The sequence below is a fragment of the Ammospiza nelsoni genome, chromosome Z (assembly GCF_027579445.1).
Source record: "Ammospiza nelsoni isolate bAmmNel1 chromosome Z, bAmmNel1.pri, whole genome shotgun sequence".
Classification (NCBI taxonomy): Eukaryota; Metazoa; Chordata; class Aves; order Passeriformes; family Passerellidae; genus Ammospiza; species Ammospiza nelsoni.
Window position 1 is genome coordinate 52,512,981 of NC_080669.1, and position 20,054 is coordinate 52,533,034.

General features: G+C 40.8%; 2 protein-coding genes across 4 annotated transcripts in view; one reads left to right on the forward strand and one right to left on the reverse strand.

Annotated features, from left to right (window-relative positions):
- NDUFAF2 (NADH:ubiquinone oxidoreductase complex assembly factor 2) overlaps positions 1-14,914 on the reverse strand; it is a 58,653-nt gene extending 43,739 nt beyond the window's left edge. Inside the window, exon 1 of the mRNA XM_059492261.1 lies at positions 14,702-14,914. Within this exon, the coding sequence (XP_059348244.1) occupies positions 14,702-14,828 (127 nt within the window). The 5' untranslated portion in view covers positions 14,829-14,914. The remainder of the gene's footprint in view (positions 1-14,701) is intronic.
- Positions 14,915-15,038: 124 nt separating this feature from the next.
- ERCC8 (ERCC excision repair 8, CSA ubiquitin ligase complex subunit) overlaps positions 15,039-20,054 on the forward strand; it is a 29,936-nt gene continuing 24,920 nt past the window's right edge. The window contains exons 1-3 of one of the 3 annotated variants that reach the window (XM_059492047.1): positions 15,039-15,167; positions 17,125-17,220; positions 17,371-17,472. In XM_059492047.1, coding sequence (XP_059348030.1) covers positions 15,091-15,167; positions 17,125-17,220; positions 17,371-17,472 — 275 coding nt within the window. In that variant the 5' untranslated portion in view covers positions 15,039-15,090. Of the gene's footprint in view, positions 15,168-15,377; positions 15,525-17,124; positions 17,221-17,370; positions 17,477-20,054 lie in introns of those variants that run through there. The other 2 variants (XM_059492048.1, XM_059492049.1) reach the window with 2 other exon arrangements.

A 20,054-nucleotide genomic window follows, 5' to 3' on the forward strand; every position in this document is an offset into this window, starting at 1 on the left:
TGAGGAGAAGATGTGAACAACCAAAGGACATGGAAGAATCACGTTTATGGACTGTACTGAACTGTTTTGTTGCACAGAAGCAACAGTGCAGCAGAAATCAGTTAACTGATTAATTACTCCAGTGTCATCGACATCTTTTCATAAAAATCCTTTCTTTAGGATTTTTCCTTCTGGGAAGCTGAGGCCCCAGAAAAAGAATGCAAACAATGGTTATCTGCTGCTGTGGAATGCAACAGGTGCATCTGTGATTGGCCCATGTTGCATGTGTACAGTTAAGCGCCAATCAAAGACTGAGCTCCCTCTGGGACAGAATCAGAGAGAGCTCCTTTGTTTATTCATTCCTTTTCTATTCTTAGGTTAGCAAGCTTCTGAGACTTTTCTCTCTATTTTCTATTAGCACCGTAATAATGTAATATATAGCATAAACTAATAAATCAGCCTTCTGAACATGAGGTCAAGATTCTCGCCTCTCTCTTCACCCCTGAGGAACCCTTGCAAGCCCAGCAACACTCCAGAAACTAATTAATTACACCTCTTTGAGAATACCTATAGTCTGTTTCAGAGGATAGAGTTAGTCACATTTGGAAATACCATGCCTTTTGCAAAAGTCTAAAATCTAACATGCCCTGCAGGAGACTGTGCCTTCCTAACTCCTCCCTACTCTCAGAGGAAAGTCCTGGTGTGGAATGGACAAGGATCTCCTCAGAAGCATTACCTTACTATTATACAGGATCTGCTCAGACCATACAAATCTTTTAGTAGACATTCCATTGGCAAAAAGTTTCTATAAAGCTTGTTAAAATACTCAATTTTATTTCTTCTCTTATAACAGGGTTAAACTGCTTCTTCCAAAACTGAAAAACAGTTTAATATACCTGCCAAAACCTTCTGATCATAGCAACAAATCACAGTAACCTTCCTATTTCAGCAAAAATTACCTTATTTCTCATACAAGAGATTTGATTTAATCTAAGACAAAACAAAAAATCAAAATCTCATCAGTAATCCAATAGAAACACTATGGAGCAAGCTACGTAAGAAGGCATGTGTTCCCCTGGCAGTCTTCTAGGTTCCTCCACCCAGAGTCACCAGTCTCCCACCCCACTTTAGCTCAAAGGTTCCACCCTCTTTCTTTGTCCCATTTTCTTAACTCAGAGAACCACAAGCTCAACTTTTTCAACTGAATTAAACTAGCTCAGCAACAGTTCTCATGAATGCTACTTTCAGCTTGAAGAAAAGAAGATAAAGGATGAATGAGATCGCTCCCCTTCATCAATGACAAACTCATGTTAATCAACAGAGTCAACCTCATTTCACCTTCAGGTTCACAACAGACTCTGGCTCCAGTTCTTTGGACTTTTTCCCACGCTATTACATATCTGGGTCAGACACAAATCCAGAGCAGCCCATTTTCCAGCTCTGGCTCAGAAATTGCTTACGCAGCATGTTTTTTCAATCTGATATGATGAAAATGTCACAAAACCAGATTATTTCATAAACCACCTGTCATCTCCCATTTAATCATTTCAAGAATAACTTGGGAAGTTTTGGTACATTACGCTGAACCAATGTCAATGCCTATGGATACTGATTCTTGGTTCTTAAATCAGGGATAGACTAAGCAAATTTTTTCCTTGAAATTAGAAAATATCCAGATAGAAATATCAAGAGCATTTTAATAGCATAGAAAAATGTCTCCTTTTTGATCTGAAGAAACTCTTACAAAGTTACAGTTATTACACTGAGTAGTAAAAAGAAATCCCAAACAGATGATAATCACAATTTATTTCTAAAACTACTCTTTTGATTATTTTATAATCATTACATAGGTTTAATTTAGATTTTTGTTTTGTACAAGACAACAGTTGAAAAATTCTATTGCTATTACAAATGGGAACTAAGAAAAACAATACCAGTATTTGCAAATCTCCACAGATAGGTAAAAATGCAGCCTTTGACTCTTTAGAATTACTAGAATTACCTGGATTAGTAGTTCAACTAGCATTTCAAACTAGAGGAGCCACAGAAAGTAGCCAACTGGGACTGATCTCATTTCTGGATTCTTTTTAGCTTTTTACACAGCTTGTGCCATGAACCAGATAAAGTAACTCCTCTTGCTGAAAACAAATCAGCACACTAGGTTAGACAGTCAATAGACTTAGCACAAGGCTGTACAAACATTTGTAATGAGTATTACAAAGCAGACATGAGCAGCCAGAGGAAGGAACAGGACCACTGTTTTTTGTCAAAAATACTAGACTCTACTAACTCTCAGATCAGAGATTTACTGTATCAAACAAATAAATACGGATAGTAATTTTACTATAGCCAAGTAGTTTTGCAGAAAATTGAAGTTTAATTAGTAAATTAGAAGTTTAATTTTTTGGGCAATTTTAGAGTTCAGTGTTCCTATCATTTTGCCTAGACCAAGTATTTACAGTTTAAACACCAGAACACACTATGCATTAAATGAGCCATTTACATACAGAACTCTCTCAATATATATTTTGCAAAAATGGCAAAAAGTGGAATTCTGGAAGATAAAAGAAATTCTGTCATTGACTTCAAAAGAATAAGCTTTGTCTCATTTCTTATGGAAAACCATTCAAAATCTGCATTTTAAAAACCTTAAGTAGTAAAAGATATAAAGATGCTTCTGACCAAAATCAAGCCATCATATATTAACAAACATTTCCTAATTGACTAAGAATAGGAAAAGATGCATGATAACTGCTTATGAAAGTTGTGTCACTATATTTGAAACATTCATAATTCCACAATTAGAAGCTGTTGGCACCATACCAAACTTTTTTTAACATTTTTGGAGGACCAGTCCATCTGAAGGTTTAGTTGTTTCAATACTGTGATGACTACACTAACCAGCACTGTAGCTAACATAGAGGGAAAAGCCACCACCTCTAAAGCACAAGAATATAAGGTCTGATGGCTAATCATCAACTCTAGCAGTTTTCAGGCATATTTAAATGGGTTGTTTTTCTTTGCAGTCTCCTGGTACTCTTGCTCAGCCTGAACCTTTCACAATTCTCACACAGCAATGAAGCTCTAGTGCATGAAGGAGGCTTATCTGTTTTTTAGTTTCTTTCAAACACAAAATGAAGGCTTGTTGAAAGCAGAAGAAGGAATGCTGCTAGATACAAAAAAGTCAATTTAACACTGAACTTGCTGTGCCTGGTTGGCCTTGGGCTTGTCTGAAAAAGTAGCAGCCAGCACCATTTGGAGTGAGAGTGCAGGACCATCAAGTAGACAACACCTACTATCTTTAATTGCCTAAGGTTTTGGAGGTGTTATGTCCTCCCCACCCCACATAACTGCTACTGTTAGTAACCGTTCTTCTTTAGAAATTAAATCATTCCTGATGTCTGTTCATGGGAGCAAGTGTTCTTTTAGTACTCTGTTATCTGGATGCATCTGCTCCAGATAACAGCCACCAGTCTGGAAAACACAGATCTTGACATTCTGAGTGTCTGGGAACTTTATTTCCGCCTTCCTCAATTCCTAATCAGTTTTACAGGTGAAAGAGCAGAAACAGCCAGCAGCCTCCTTCGAGTATCAATTTATTGTACTGAAGATGCTGAATTAAGACACGACTTCTAATTCCTCTCTTATGCACTGTACGTTCTGAGAAACAGTATCAATATTCAGCTGATTTAAGTTTAAATATGCAGCAATAAATTTACTTACCAACCTCCATGACCAACCTTTATACAAATCAGATATGAACTATACTCCTGGATTAATTCCTCCCCCTGATTCAGGCAGAACCTTCACCTTGACTGCTATCAGTCTTTGGGTAGCACATTATAATCCAGAGAGCAAAACATGATATCAAAGACCTCAATTTGTTTATCTGAATTTCTTCATTACATTGTGTATCTTGAGTACTCTTTGCCATAATGAGTCACTGGTAAATAAACAAACAAACAAAAAACAAACAAACAAATAAATAAATAGGGTTTGCGTGGCCAGATTCTGTTAGTGGAGGGGATGCCTCTTCCCTGACAAGCTGTGAGAAACTCCCCCATGTCTGACAGAGGCAAGGCCAGACAGCTCCAGCACAGACCCACCACCGGACAAGGCCATGCCCATCAGCAGCCCTGGTGGCACCTCTGGTATAATACACTTCACAGAATTCACAGAACGACTAGGATGGAAGAGACCTTCAAGATCATCAAGTCCAACCCATGCCCTGACATCTCAGCTAAACCACAGCACTAAATGTCACATCCAATCTTTTTTTAAACACATCCAGGGATGGTGACTCCACCATCTCCCCAGGCAGACCATTCCAGTACTTTATCGCCCTTTCCATGAAAAACTTTTTCCTAATATCCAACTTATATTTCGCTTACTGTGGCTTGAGACTGTGTCCTCTGGTTCTGTCAGCTGCTGCCTGGAGAAAGAGACCAACCCGCACCTGACTGCAACCACCTTTCAGGAACTTGTGGAGAGTGTTAAGGTCACCCCTGAGTCTCCTTTTCTCCAGGCTAAACACCCCCAGCTCCCTCAGTCGTTCCTCACAGGGTTTCTGTTCCAAGCCCCTCTCCAGCCTCGTTGCCTCCTCTGGACCTGCTCGGGTGTCTCAAGGTCCTTCCCAAACTGAGGGCCCAGAGCTGGACACAGCACTCAAGGTGCTGCCTCACCAGTGCCGAGTACAGGGAAGGGTGACCTCCCTGCTCCTGCTGGCCACACTGTTCCTGGCACAGGCCAGGATGCCACTGGCCTCTATGGCCACCAGGGCACACTGCTGGCTCGTGTTCAGCCGCTGTCACCAGCACCCCCAGGTCCCTTTCTGCCTGGGCACTGTCCAGCCACACCATCCCCAGCCTGTAACATTACTGGCGGTTACTGTGGCCAAAATGCAGGACTTGACAACTGGACTTGTTAATCTTCATCCTGTTGGACTCTGCCCATCCATTCAGTCATTCCAGGTCTCTCTGCAGAGCCCTCCCACCTTCCAACAGAACAACACATGATCCCAGCTCAGTGTCATCTGCAAATTCACTACTGAAAGCCTCAATCCCCTCATCCATGTCATCAATAAAGACACTGAACAGCCCTGGCCCCAGCACAGACCCCTGAGGGACACCCCTGGTGAGCAGCCACCAGCTGGATGCAGCACCATTCACCAGCACCCTCTGGGCCCGGCCATCCAGCCAGTTCCTAACCCAGCACAGAGTGCTCCTGTCCAAGCCGTGGGCTGCCAGCTTTTCCAGGAGTGTGCTGTGGGAGACAGTGCCAAGGCCTTGCTGAAGTCCAGGTACACAACATCCACAGCCTTTCCCACATCCACCAGGCGGGTCACTTGGTCATAAAAGGAGTTCAGGTTGGTCAAACACGACCTGCCCCTCTAAACCTGTGCTGGCTGGGTCTGACACCCTGGCCATCCTGTGAGCGCTGTGTGCTGGCACTCGGTATAAACTGCTCCATAACCTTCCCTGGTACAGAGGTCAGGCTAGCTGGCCTATAATTACCAGGATCCTCCTTCCTCATTTACCCTTTTTATGAATGGTTGTCACATTGGCCAGCTTCCAGTCCTCTGGAACCTCACCAGTGAGCCAGAACTGCTGGTAAATGATGGAGAGCAGCTTTGCAAGCTCATCTGCCAGCCCCCTCATCACCTGGGATGGATTCCATTTGGGCCCATGGATTTAGGAACATCCAAGGGGCTCAGCAGTTCTCTGACTGCCTCTCCTAGATAACATCTTCATTCTGCTCCCTGATACCATCGATAAAATAGTTACTGCGCAGATGAAATTGCAACCAGAGAAGAATGAGAATATGTGAGAGGTAAGACTCTGCAGACACCAAAGTAAAGTGAAGAACGAAGATAAGAAGGTGTTCTAGATGTGAAAACAGAGATTTCCCTGTAGCCCAAACTTATTCAGATATGAATCTTTTGAGGGTCTTCTTGTGGTTATTTGGGAATATCTCATTCCTCAAAATTCACTTTTATGGTCCCAGATCTTCTGATGAATCTTCTTTCCTTGAGAGTATCTCAAATATGTGGTCAGGTCATGATGCCCTTCTCTTTATCATTCTTTACTCCAGCACTCTATCTGTGTTCACAAAACTAAGACATCAACTAGTACATGATAATCACTAGTATAAATTAACAATGAAGCATTAGGTGTCACAAGACTTATTAGTCACAACAGGGAGTTAGCACAAGGCCACACTGACCTCTGGTATTTGTACTAAGCACTGTCTGGTACAAAATTAAGCATTAACGACAGGTCATTCACTACTGTGTGAGAGTTAAAAGAATTTTCCAGCATCTTTCCCACTGCTACACAAACTTCTACTTGAAGAAATACCACTTGTTCAGTAACATCTGTAGTTGGATGTTTTGTTCAATGGACCTCCTGCTACATATTGCCATGTATCTTTCCATTCCATCTTTCTGTTTGTAGCTGGCTGCACTAACTTTTCTTCATCCTGGAGTTTGATATCCCTCTAACAGACAAAATATCAATCAGTACATGTGCTTAATCATTCCAAGCTAGTGACATTTTCAATTCCTACAGCACTGACCAGTGCCTGCAGAAGTCTGCCAGAATCCACCCTTTCTTTGAACTCTTCTAAAAATTTCATACTGACTGCAATTCCTGCTGATGGCATCTCCAGTTCATCCAGTGTAAAGAGGCAAGTCAAATCACTCCTTCACTTCAAGAAGGATGAAATAACATGGTTTTCGTACACAGATGGCTATAAACAAAAGACATTTAGAATTTAAGATCTCACCTCTTTATCTCATCACTTCCACTCCCTCAACCTGTCACATTCCTTTCTCAATATTCTTCCCTTCTGAACCTCTGTGCCCAGAGCCTGAGTAGGAAACTGACTCTACCTTTTCCTCAAAGCAAAGCAGTTCTTGTATCAGCAAACCTGATGTTAAAACTCTAAAGCCCCTGGTGACAGAAACTTTGTTATTTTAAAGATTTATAAAAAAGCCCAATAAACTTATTGCACCTAATTCTTTACCACCTTCTCTATTCTTCAGGAGAACCTTAAAAGGTAACAGAGGCCCATAGGGTAGTATGCCAACATTACTTAGCTATTTTTAATCTCATGTTTTCTCAACTGCAATCTTTTGTTAAGCTCTTTGTCATTTTATCTTTTTTAAAATGACACCACTGGTGGGTAGCCCCAGCACTTTCATTTAAATGCCTAATTTTGTTTGCACTCTTATTTAACAGTAACAAACAATTCCAAAAAAAGGATACACCAAATTAGGTACCAGCAAAAATGGACACTGCAAATTTTCACATCCAAATCAGAAGTAACAAAGCATGTATACAGTACTTAAAATCTTTTGTTTACCCAAATTCATTTATATAATGTGCTGAAATTAATTATATACACACATAATAGGAAAAAAGTTCCCTGTACCTGCTACTGACTACTTACACTCTTTTCTGTAAAATCTGTTCTTCCATTTCCCAATGTGATTTCAAATCCTAAAACTTTAAACATAGGTGATTTGTTCTTTTTATGCATATTAATGATGGATTGTTTTCCTCCTTTAGAACCAGAAAAGTAAGTTGAATTCTCCTTGTATTTCAGAATAATGAAACTAAAGGCATGGAATTTAGTCACAAAGCAGGCATGATGATTTACCAACGGTCCTGATTGATCTAATAATCCTGTTTGCAACACACACAGCCCTATTACTCTCAGCTCTACATGTGTTGGTTGTCCAAATCACCATGATTAATATATTGTTAAGATTTTTCTACCTATTGAAAACATCTGCGTTTATAGCACTACACTATCTTTTTCTCTCTATACACCATAGAAGAGAGTTACTAATACACGGAAATTTAAAAATTTTTTTTAACTATCTGATTTTTTGGCAACTGAAGAAACCTAAAAAAAAAGATATCCTCTCAAATACCTCTTCATACACCTGTACTGAAAGAATCAAAACAGCTTTTCAAGCTAAATGCACAATAATTAAATTACAAATGTACAGCATATGAATGTTAAGAGCAGCATGCAGAATTCAAAAAGATCAGCATCTCAGTTTAATACCAATATACACGCTGAAGATCAAACCTGGCTGTAGCAATGGCCAGATAATATGCAAGTTATTACCTGTCCACATGACTACTTATTGCTATTCCTTGTTTTTCAAGTCAGAGAGATTAATACCATGGCCCTTGCCAGTTTGCTTCTGGCAACTAGAAGAAAAACATACGGAACAGATTATCATGAGTGCTCTCATGTGGCACATCCAGGAAAACAAGGGGATCAGGTCCAGCTAGCATGAGTTTAGGAAAGGCAGATCTTGCTCGACCAGCCTGATCTCCTTTTATGACCAGGTGAGATGCTTAGTGGATGAGAGAAAGGCTGTTGGTGTCACCCACTCAGACTTCACTAAAGCCTTCAACATGGTGTCTCATGGCAATCTTCTGAAAATGCTGGCACTGTTGCTCAGACAGATGCACTTATCTCTCTAAAACTTCTGGATAGCTGAGCCCAGGGAGTGGTGGTGAATGAAGTTCAGCCCAGGGAATGGTGGTGAATCCAGCTGGTGGCTGGTCACCAGTGGAGTTCCCCAGGGCTCTGTACTGTTTCCCTGTTCAATTTCCTTACTGATGATCTCAATGAGGGGATTGAATATGCCGTCAGTGAGTTAGCAAATGACACCAAGTTAGTGGGAGCATTATCTCTTCAAGGGATCTGGGCAGGCTAGATCATGGCTGAGGCCAATGGTGTGAGGTTCAACAAGGCCCAGTACCAGGTCCTGCCCTTGGGTCACAACAACCCCAGGCAGGTCCACAGGCTGGGGCAGAGTGGCTGGAAAGGAGCTGGGGGTGCTGGTGACAGCAGCTGAACATGAGGCAGGCTGTGCCCAGGTGGCCAAGAAGGCCAATGGCATCCTGGCCTGGATCAGCAATGCTGTGGCCAGCAGGGCCAGGGCAGGGATTGTCCCCCTGTGCTGGGCCCTGCTGAGGCCACACCTCCAGTGCTGTGTCCAGGGCTGGGCCCTCACTGCAGGAAAGGCCCTGAGGGGCTGGAGAGAGCCCAGAGAAGGGCAATGGAGCTGGGGCAGGGTCTGGGGCACAAGTGCTGTGAGGAGCAGCTGAGGGAGCTGGGGGTGTTTGTCCTGGAGAAAAGGAGGCTCAGGGGGGACCTTATCACTCCACAACTGCCTGGCAGAAGGGTGTAGCTAGTGTAATGACACCACTAGAGGAAACAGCCCCAAGTTGCACGAGGGGATGTTCAGGATGGACAACAGGAAAAATTTCTCCATGGAAAGAGCTGTTAAACATTGGAATGGCCTGCCCAGGGAAGAGGTAGTGTCAACATCCCTGAAACTTTACACAAAACCACTGGACATGGCAGTTACTGCTGTGGTTTAGTTGATATGGTGGTGTTTATAAATAGGTTATAATACAGGTTATTATATATATAATATAATATAATATAATATAATATAATATAATATAATATAATATAATATAATATAATATAATATAATATAATATAATATAATTACAATATAATGTAATATAATTACAATATAATGTAATATAATATATGTATATATTATTACAATTATATTATAATTATAATTCTATTATTATATATAATTATAATATAGAATATATATTATTATATATATAGGTTATAAAAGTCTTTTACTGTACCTCTTTAAAAGTCTTTTTCATACCTTTATGATTCTATATCACCACAAACAAAGATGGGTGTTTTCAAATATTAATGCTTTTATAATCTGCAATGAGCTCTCCAAAGTGTAATTGCTTTGCTACATAACAACTCATCCAGACTGAAAAGCCGTTTTGTCATTCCAGAATTACTGCCCTAGAAACTAGCAATCTGCAGTGCAAGTTTTACTTCTTTACAAACATACATACACACAATTATTTTAGAACTCTGTTTCTGTATTCTAAAATCTCTCCATAAAGGAATACTCAATACAGCTGTCAGTACTTGCTGCTCTGTTTTTAAAACAATGTTGCCACCACCTGGACAAACCTGTAACTGACAGGCATTGCTGTGGTGTGAGAGTCTCTACATGGAAAAAAAAAACCAAACAAACTAACTCTCACTTTCTCCATAGAATTATTTCCATAACCAAGATAATTAAATAATCTAAAATTTGTTTTTCTACTCATGAATGAATATTCAAATTCTGTGTTTCATTAGTATTTTAACATTGGACATGTAAAACTAAAATTTATTTGCTTTCCACCAACATTTGAAAAGCTAACTTGAGAAACTACTTTTTATGTTCAGTAATACAATGTACAATTATCTGCAGTTCTCAATAATCAGCTTACAAATGCTTCATACAATCACAACCAGTTTCTGTCTCTTCCTCAGACTTCATTCCTGTTAGCGAGGAAGCTAACATTCAGACTCAGAAGAAAACCATCGCTTTTACCTTTGAAGATATGCTTTGGAGATTTGTTGCTTCTTCCACTCTCTGCCATTCATCACAAAGCATTACAGGAATGTGTGAGTCTAGCCTTCAATAAAAAGCTGCATTTTATAAAAGATTTTGAAATAAAGTAGAAATTCTACTCTAAACTTCTGATGCACAGGAAGGTGACAGGCCACTACCTAAAACCAGAAACAAAGAGCAACTACAACTATCATGGAGGATTCCTTTAGTCTCAACAGAACCTTAAGTCTTCCTAACTTTCATTAAAAAATGTACATACTTCTACTGAAGACTGGATTCAATCAGATATAGGACAATTTATATATATATATATATATATATATATATATATATATATATATATATATATATATATATAATGCAACTGAATACTTAATACTTTTCCTTATATAGGTTCTTCTTTAATTACACATTTTTTGTTTGTTGAGAATTTACTGCACAAGATACAGGCTTATGCAAATGTGAGTGGCTATTTCACGCGAAGAAAATGTTTCCCACAGAAGTCAGTGCTTGCACTCAATTATTAGCAACAAAATTTACCACTGAAACTTGGTAATGCCACATGTATTTCTCAATGCAATTTGATAAGACTACTGAGAAACTTTAGCTCATAGCATCAGAAACTTAGGCCACATATGGCCCCTAATGCAGAGGCTGTGCAACATATAAAAACATATGGAAAACAGAATGCTTCCTACTTTTCCAGCAATTCTGGTAAGCTGAGAGTCCAAATCAAAACAAACCTGAGTCTGCTGCTCCCATGAAGAGAACTTTTAACATTCTTACATCATCTATGAAATAAACTGACTTCTTGATGAAAACCTATTGTTCCTATAAAAATTTGCATATGGTGGTACTTTACAGTGCTCATTTTAACTCTTAATCATTACAATACATGAGTGCAAATGAAGATATTGAAAATGTGCAAATATAACCTGCTCAGCCTTTTGATGAAAAAATTATATACCAGATCTTGAGTATTTAGGGCCCCTTCCTGCATTTTTAAACTAAAATGGTTATTAAGAGTCTTTATAAATTATTTTCAATGAAAAATAGAATCAGCTATTTCCAGCAAGACATATTTGGTTGGCTGTAAGAGTAAGAAGTCATTAGATTCAGTGAAGAAAATAATGGATAGAAGTAGAAAAAGAGTTAAGAAAAATTTGAGTGCCAATAAGGAGGGAAAAGATCCTAAAAAAGTAACTATAGTGCCAAAAGAAATATGGGAGAATTCAAAATTAGAGTAGTTAATTTCCTGAAAGCACTTAGGAAACTCAATATCAACTGTTGGGAGTTTAGTTCAAGCATGGCTTAAAGAAAAAGGCCATGAAGCCATGCAATTGAGAGAACAGTAAAAGGTAGTTGCGAAGCAGTTCCAAAAGCAGTTCCCAGCCTGATTACTATAAACAATTAGACTCTCTCAGGCATCACTCTATAAACAATAAGGTTCTCAGACAGTCTTCCCATAACAAGTGTAACACCCTCTCTGGGAAAAGATGGCACCCTGGGAACAGATGTGGAAGTTTTGGGAACCTTTCATATCACAGCGGGAACACTGGTTTTGTTTTGTGTAAACAATTGTCGGTATTGTAAAACAAAAGGAGTGGTTAGAGTTTTCTCTGTTAGCCTACTGTAAACCTGGATTTTGGAATATGCATGAAGTTAATTAACACTGTTATTTAAAGTGACTGATCAATCAATAAATTGGAGTTCGATGCATTAAAGGATGGTCGTCTCCCCCTCACTTCAACAATCAACCACTTGTATACATTGACCTGCTCCTACTGTCTCCTACTACAGAGAAGGACTCAGGTTCCAAAACTGTTTTGGACCCTGAACTCAAAGTAGAAGAGCCCAATTCACAACAGACAGAAAGAAAACATTAATCACACTGTCCCCTATTTCTGTTCCAAAACCCTGCCAAAGACCAGGGCACGCCAAAAGAAAGGTGTCAGGCGGCTTCTGATCAAAGCAGGAGGTGACACAGACACTACTTACACTATTTGCTCTCACCTTCAGCTTAAGGTGGGATGTTGGTCTGAAACAAAGCCCAGCCTGTCCTGATAGACCTACCCAGTCTAAGTGAAGAGAGAGAAAGCAAGACCTGCCTGTTTTGCACACTCTGCAATATATTGGATCAAAATCCAGTACAGTACAAAGAGATCAAGCACATCAGGCCTGGCACTGTGATAGACCTACTCAGTCCTCCCTAAATCCATAGGGCAGACCACAAAGCACACTGCAGACACACTGCAGTGAACTTGCAGTGAAACCTGCCCACAACAGCTCACTGGTCTCATCTACAACCCGTTTTCTTTCTAGTGTTGCTCCAATCCTGCACTGTCTCTATATGGTTAGGACACTGGGTAAGCTATGAATTATATATGCAGCAGATCTTCCTAAAGTACTACAAATAATGCTGCCCAACACTTGAAAAGAGAGCATTGCTTTCTCAGCACTTTTTAATTCCTAGTTTCTTTTAAAAACAAACTGTCAGAAATTTTTAGTGTATATTTTAATTCTACTTTCTATAGACCTTCCTCAATCTCTATTGCCTTTGCAATCCATATCCTTAAACTTCTTCACAAAGTTATTAGAGCCCACAAATTCCAGGTGTGACCCTGTTTGTAGAGCACAGGACGCTGCTCAAAAATGTTGTGAGGGGCAGTTGGTTACCACCACCCACAGCAGTGGTTGCAACCATCTGTAATCACATCAACTAGTATCAGAATGATTTTCCTGCTCAGCCACAAGCCTGAGGGAGAACTGGCATACTCTCCTGATCTGGAAAAGATGAAATCTCATATCTTTTCTATACTGGCACCACAAGGATGGCCATTCATAGAAGCAAAGGCATAAATTACAGTGGAAATAAGTCACCAGTGTGAGGGGAAATACGATCTCCTACACCCAAGTAACTCCAAACAACAAAGGTCAGGGAGCACTATATCTTAAAACAGTAATGAACATTCACAAGGCAGTCCATTTTGTATGGAAAGTGGATGACAGTCTCTCATTTCAACTGGAAATGGAGGAAGAAAATAGGTATCCAAATTAAGAGGTCACAGAAATGGAATTTGTGGCAGCACAATACTTTGATACATGCTGTGCTACAGAAAAAGCAACATTTGAACACTTTCATTAAAAACCAAAATCACGTTGATTTCTTCTTTATTAGCAGAAGGCATGCTTATTTCTTTCAGAGTTCTGTCATTCTGCTGTTGCTGAATGATTAAGGTTTTTTTAGAACAAGCTAAAGCAAGTGACAAATATACAGAACAAGTGACAAATATACAGAAAAAAATCAGAATTTTCATAAGTAGTATTTTCACAAAATCACAGCAGTATTATGTCCCATACAAACTCTCCTATTCTCTATTTACATACAGAATAAGGGCATCCAAACTCTTGGAACATGGGCAGAAATCTAGAAAAGTATTTTCTACAGCAGTGGCATAAATGTACATGCAAGAATTAATTTCATGGAATTAAATAACCAGTTAGGTTGGAAAAGACATCTGAGATCATCATGTGCAACCTAAGATCAAACATCACCAGGTAAACTAAACCATAGTACTATGTGCCATGTCCAGTGGCTTTGTGAAGAGCTTCAGGGACGGTGACACCAACTCTTCCCTGGGTAGGCTGTCTCAATATTTAACAGCCCTTTCCATGGAGAAATTCTTCCTATCGTGATCCTGAACCTCCCCTGGTGCAACCTGAGGGTATTTCTTCTGGTTGTGTCACGGGTTGCCTAAGACAGGCCAACGCCCGGCCACAATCTCCTTTCAGGCAGCTGTAGAGAGTGATAAGGTCCCCCTGAGCCTCCTTTTCTCCAGGACAAACACCCCCAGCTCCCTCAGCTGCTCCTCACAGCACTTGTGCCCCACACCCTGCCCCAGCTCCATTGCCCTTCTCTGGACTCTAGCTTCTAGCTTTTAAAAGCTTATGCAGAAGCGCTCTGAATTACCAAGAAGAGCAAATAATTGCTGCCTACCTACCTAGTACAGGCCGCGCTCTGAAACCGTCCAGTGAGTGGCTTTACAGTTTTTCTGGCATTAGAGCACCAGAAACCCGCACGTGTTTCCCGAAGCGCGGCACTTTCCTTCCCACTACTGTTCAGCCGCTAGAATTTTTTTATCAGCCGCTCCGCCAGCTGCGGATAGCGGTGGGCGTGTCAGGGGCCGCTCAGGGACGCCGCGCACGGCTCCCGCCGGGCCCACCTGCCGCCGCCACCCCGGTGCGTACCTGCGCGGCTCTCGTACTTGGGCACCCGGTAGTACTTGTTGCCAAACTGGTCGGTGCCCACCAGCTCCTTGGCAGGCCCCACGAGCCTCAGCCGCAGAGCGCGGAGAGCCTGCAAGGCGCGGCTCATGCCGGGATCCCGACGGGAAGGCCGCGGCACCCGCCCGCGGACACCGGTACACGGGGACACGGAGCCCGCGTCCCGCCCCCGCCGCCTCGCGCCCGCCGCTGCGCAGCACCACCCCGCCCCGCGCGGCCGAACCCGCCTATGGGCGCCGGGCGCGCCAGCAACGCCGCTGGCCATTGGCGCGGGCCGGCCCGCCCCGAGCCAATCCCGGCCGCGCCCGCCACAAGATGGCGGCGCGGCGTAGAGCGGGCCCGGCGCTCCCGCCATGTTGGGGCTCATGGCTGCTCGCCAGGCCGGGCTGGACGACCCCGCGCGGCTGCGCCGGGCCGAGCGCACCCGGAGGTAGCGGGGCCGGGGCGGGTGTCCCTGCGCGGGGAGGCCCCGGAGCGGCAGCTCCTTGCTCCGCCCTGCCGCGGAGCCTCGCTTGGCCCGGCTCGCAGTGGGGCGGCCCGGGGCGGGGTGAGGGGCTGCGCTGCGCTGCCGCAGCCCCCGTGTGCGCGGGGGCCGGGGCGGGGGAGCTGCAGCCGTGGGTCGGCAGGCATGGTGTTTGTGTACGGGGTGCTCAGCCCTGGGCGGAGTGTGCGCGGCGCTGTGCGCTGTGCCTCACTCCCCGCACCGCGGAGTCACCGCCCTTGCGGTCGGCGCGGCTCCTCCAGGGGCTCTCACTGCGTGCGGCTGTGCTCCGCTTGGAACAAACAGGTGTTTGTGCCCTCCTCTGCTCGTCCTTCCTTTTCCCAAACCCGGCCTTTTGGCAGGTTGAAGAAGAATCAGATGCAGGGGGTTTCTTAGCAGTTTTTGGGGGAAGTGATGGCAGCATAGACGGATTTGCTAACATTCCTGCTAAAGGTTATAATGTGATATTTGTTCAATACCAGAGAATCTACTTTGTAGGTGTATTTCAAGATAAATCAAATAAAGCCAATCTTAGTTCAGTTACACAACTTCTGCATCTGTGGTGGCGATTTATGGATTTATGACGCTGTATCATTGTAAAACAAGTATTTAAAATTGAAATTAATTTTGGTAGCTCAGGAAGCTTGTTTCTGGGTGCATTTTCACAACACAGTTATGTCCCTCTGTGCCCTCAGCCCTCATGTAGCATTCAGTGTTAAGAACAGTAACCCACTGGACAAACTTAACCTTTCTTGGACAATTGTCTGCGTAGCATTTCCCTTCCTGAACTTTTTTATTTTGACTTAAAAAAGCAAAGGTAGTTTTAAGTGGATTTTATTTGTAGCTGCTTTTTGAAGTCATATATTTCAACACATTTCCACAGGGGGATTTCGTGTTTCCTGAAATTCCATCTGTAACTCAAAGGTTTTAAATTGGATATCTTGTGTATGTCAGAATTCCTATTCTAGGTGAATTCTTGCATAATTATGTTTCACATAGTTTAAAAGAGCTTAAATGATTTGCTGCTTTTATAGCATGTCTGCAGACACGATGATAGGGGCCTGCCTGTAGCAGCCTAAGGTTCTCACATCAGGATTTTTTGCCCCTTGAGCTGAGGCTGAGTAGGGGCACTCTGCCTCACAGCTTTTCACTTACTTACCTAGTTATGTTTCTGTTGTGGTGGTGTTGAGCTTTGTACTAAATGGTGCTGTGGGAGGCTCTGATCATGCTGCAAGGTTAAATTTTCTATCAGGTAGTATGACTTAATGAAGCAGAATATCTCTTTTTTGACTGTGCAATATTTACATACTCAAAAATACAAGCTAAGAGTTGCAGGTTAGAAAATATTGTTGTGGAAGCTTCATCATTGGGGGTCGCCTGGTTTTTATTTAGTATTTCAGAAAATATTGCATACAAACTTAGTTTCATTAAAGGAAATACTTTAAACTTGGTAAACTAAATTACTTTGTCCGCTAGATGTCCGTAGTTCCAAGCAGGATGAAGCCTGAAAGGATGCTACATGATGAAGCTTCAAAGTAGCCAGTATTCTAGTCGTGATTACAAGCTTCTAATGTTTCTTTGTCTTAGTGTTTTCAAATTACATTCCAGGTTTTGTTTAATATGTTGACCCAAAATGCAGTTTTGCTTTTTCTTTGAGCCCATTTTATGTAGTTATTTCTCTCTTACCTTCCAAACAACAAAGTTTTTTTTTTCTGCCAACTTCACAAGACTTATTTCTATCTCTGTATTGTGTAGTTTTGCAAAAATTGGCAAGAATAAAGTAAATGCATTGAAGGAGCATGAAATTAGGTTTCAGCTGTTCAGAGCTACATAATAACATTTTTTTTCATAATAACATGTTTTTAATCTCTCTTTCTTCCTTTTTTTTCTTTTTTTTTGTGGGTAGAGTTTTAAGTTTGGAGTTAAATAAAGATAGAGATGTGGAAAGAATACATGGAAGTGGTATCAACACCCTTGATATTGAGCCTGTTGAGGGAAGATAGTAAGTATATACTTTGGCTGGTACAACTGTCCGTGAGTAATTCACTGTGTTTGGGTACTGTGAATTTGTTGTCTTGTTGAACACGTTCATTATATTAAACATATTGCGATTATGAGTGTTATAACTTCTGTGCTTCATTAACACTTTCAGCATGTTATCTGGTGGATCAGATGGCGTTATTGTACTTTATGACCTTGAAAACTTGAGCAGGAAGCCAAGTTACACGTGTAAAGCACTTTTTTCAGTTGGAAGGTAAGTACTCTGAAGTTTTTTAAAACTACAAGTAGTTCTTGGGTGTCTAGAATTAAACTTGCAAATTAATGTCTGTTTTACTTTTGGGATAAAAAGAAAATACTGCTAGAAATCTTTGAAGGCTAGTAGCAGGAGCTAATTGTTTTATTCTTGATTTGTCTACTCTTAATAGTTACAATATACGTACAGTGACTCTTGTATTGTTTGAGCAAATCTATAGCAATTTCATAAGCTAAAATGAAGGATACTGATTGTACTCACATGGAAACTAAAGTCAGACAGTCTTACATTGCTGTCAAGACCACAAAAAGAAGGCAGACCTGGTATTCTAACCTCATATTTTAACACTAGAAAAAGAAGACAGGGAAAAAAAGGCAACCCAGACCTTTCTCTAACTCATAATTTCTGACCTGTGAGTTTTCTTAGTGTTTTATTTTGAAATTTGGTGCCTCTATGCCAGTAACTGAGAAAGAAGTTTTGAAACTGCTGTAGAAACCTTCCCGGTATTCCCCAAATATATATAATACGTATAATTTGAGTAAATGCACTTTTTAGCAGGATTATTGTGCAATTATTTGCATAATCCTTTTCATCTGTTTGGAGAAAAATCTAACACCTATTTGAAATTGTTTTATTTCCCCTCTCTCTCTTTCCTGCTTTACTAGTAGCTACTTTTAGTTCATCAGGTGTTCAGCAGATATAGAAGTGATTTGTACAAAACTTCTTAAGAACATGTTTGAATGAAGACAGGTGTGCCACTGTAAAAATGGGATGTATTTTTCTAAAGAACAGGGTACTGCCATGCTGTGTGAAATCTTTATACAGAGTCTAAGCCTTAATTGATTTGTCAGGCTGTCCCTGCAGGCAGTACAAATTTTCCCATTACAGACATTAAGTCTTCTAGCAAAAGCTGTTTTTTTCTTTTATTTGGATAAAGGCTTGTCTAGTAGGTTAGAACTTCACCTAAGACTCACAGTAAGAGATATTCGATTTCATAATAGATTGGTAGCTGCATTTTCCCCTTATTTTTTCCCAGTCTACAAAATTATTTGAGGTCTGAGAGTCAGATGCTTCATGAGTCAGCTATGCAAGAATACAACAGATTTGCAACAATAAAAGGCCTTAACAATATCTTGTATCATAGGAAAGAAAAAGGCTAACAGAACATAGCTAATAAAACAAGTCCTCATGGCTGGGATTCTTGCACAAAATTATTTTAAATTGTGGTTAAGAACATATAATGACTGTACCTCTCTAAATCTTAAAACTGAGATGAATTCTGAAACAGATGCAGCAAATTGAAGAAATTCATGCTAAGAAGGCACAATGTAAAAGCTACCAAATCTGTGTTAAAATCAGGCTATCATTAACTTCAGTTAAATCAGTAGAAATAATCCATCTTTGAAGATTCTGTTTAGGAGTATGGTTAGTTGGTTATCTGTTTCTTGAGTAGGTGTTAATTTGCATAGCCGTGTCTTTTATTTCTTACCACTCAAGGCATGAATTTTGTTAGTAGAATTTGATTTTGTGTGGCACTGCTCTAAGTAACAGGCTTATGATTATTACTGCTTAAATAATCTTAGTAGATTTATTTCTTCAATTATTTATTTGTGGTATTCATTAAGCTTCCTAGTATGTTTTAAATACTTGCTAACTAATTAGCTACTGTTTATATATATATTCATATATTTTGAATATTTTTCAGAGTTCCTGACTTAATAAATGAATTTATACTGCAGAAGCACCTCCTTCTGACTGTCTAGCTCCTGTCTTTGAAGGATATAGTGCTGATGTCTTGTCCAAGTTTGCCTGTTGTCCAAGATTGCAGGGCAGAACACAGATCTGATCTCAAAGTTCCTTAAAGAATATCCTGCTAAAGGCCCCTTAAAGCTGTTTCTTAATACCTGAACTGGGCTTGCTAATGATCCAGTAGTATAGAACAACAAAAGACATAATTCCTGGTGGTAGGCTGTGATTTACTCCATGTTTCAAGTCTGGAATATAGGGCTGCTATTGCAAATACAAAAATAAAACTTTTCCTGTTTTCCTGGGAGTCAGCACTTTACCTGGTTTCAAATGATTCATGCTGACCTGGGACAAAAACTGGCATTTGAGTGTAAACAAACAATACCATTTCTAGATAATATGCAGATAATGCTTATCTTTAAGGTAGTCTCTACTACTCAAAACATGTCTAGGAAGAATGAATGACAGTGACCTATTATCCGTAGAATTATTTGTATTTGTCTATGGTAGAAAAGGCTGGGATATTTTGAGTAATGGATGAAAATACTTCATTTGGAATGAACTGGGAATAATGTACATCCTGAGATGTGAAACTAGGCTGAATGGCATGTAGCCACTACTAAGCTTAGCTAGTTCAAAGGTGGTTCCTGCAGAGCTACTCAAGAGTTTGTTAGTTCATTCCTCAGCCCTGTGGATTATGGGAGAATTGATTGTTCTTGTGCAGAGTTGATTACAGTCCAATGTTGTACACTTATAGTTACTGTACCCAGATAATTTCTTCCATGGGTTTAGGTTTTTCTGCACAGTGAATGGAAAGGCCTTTCCAGGAGTAAGCT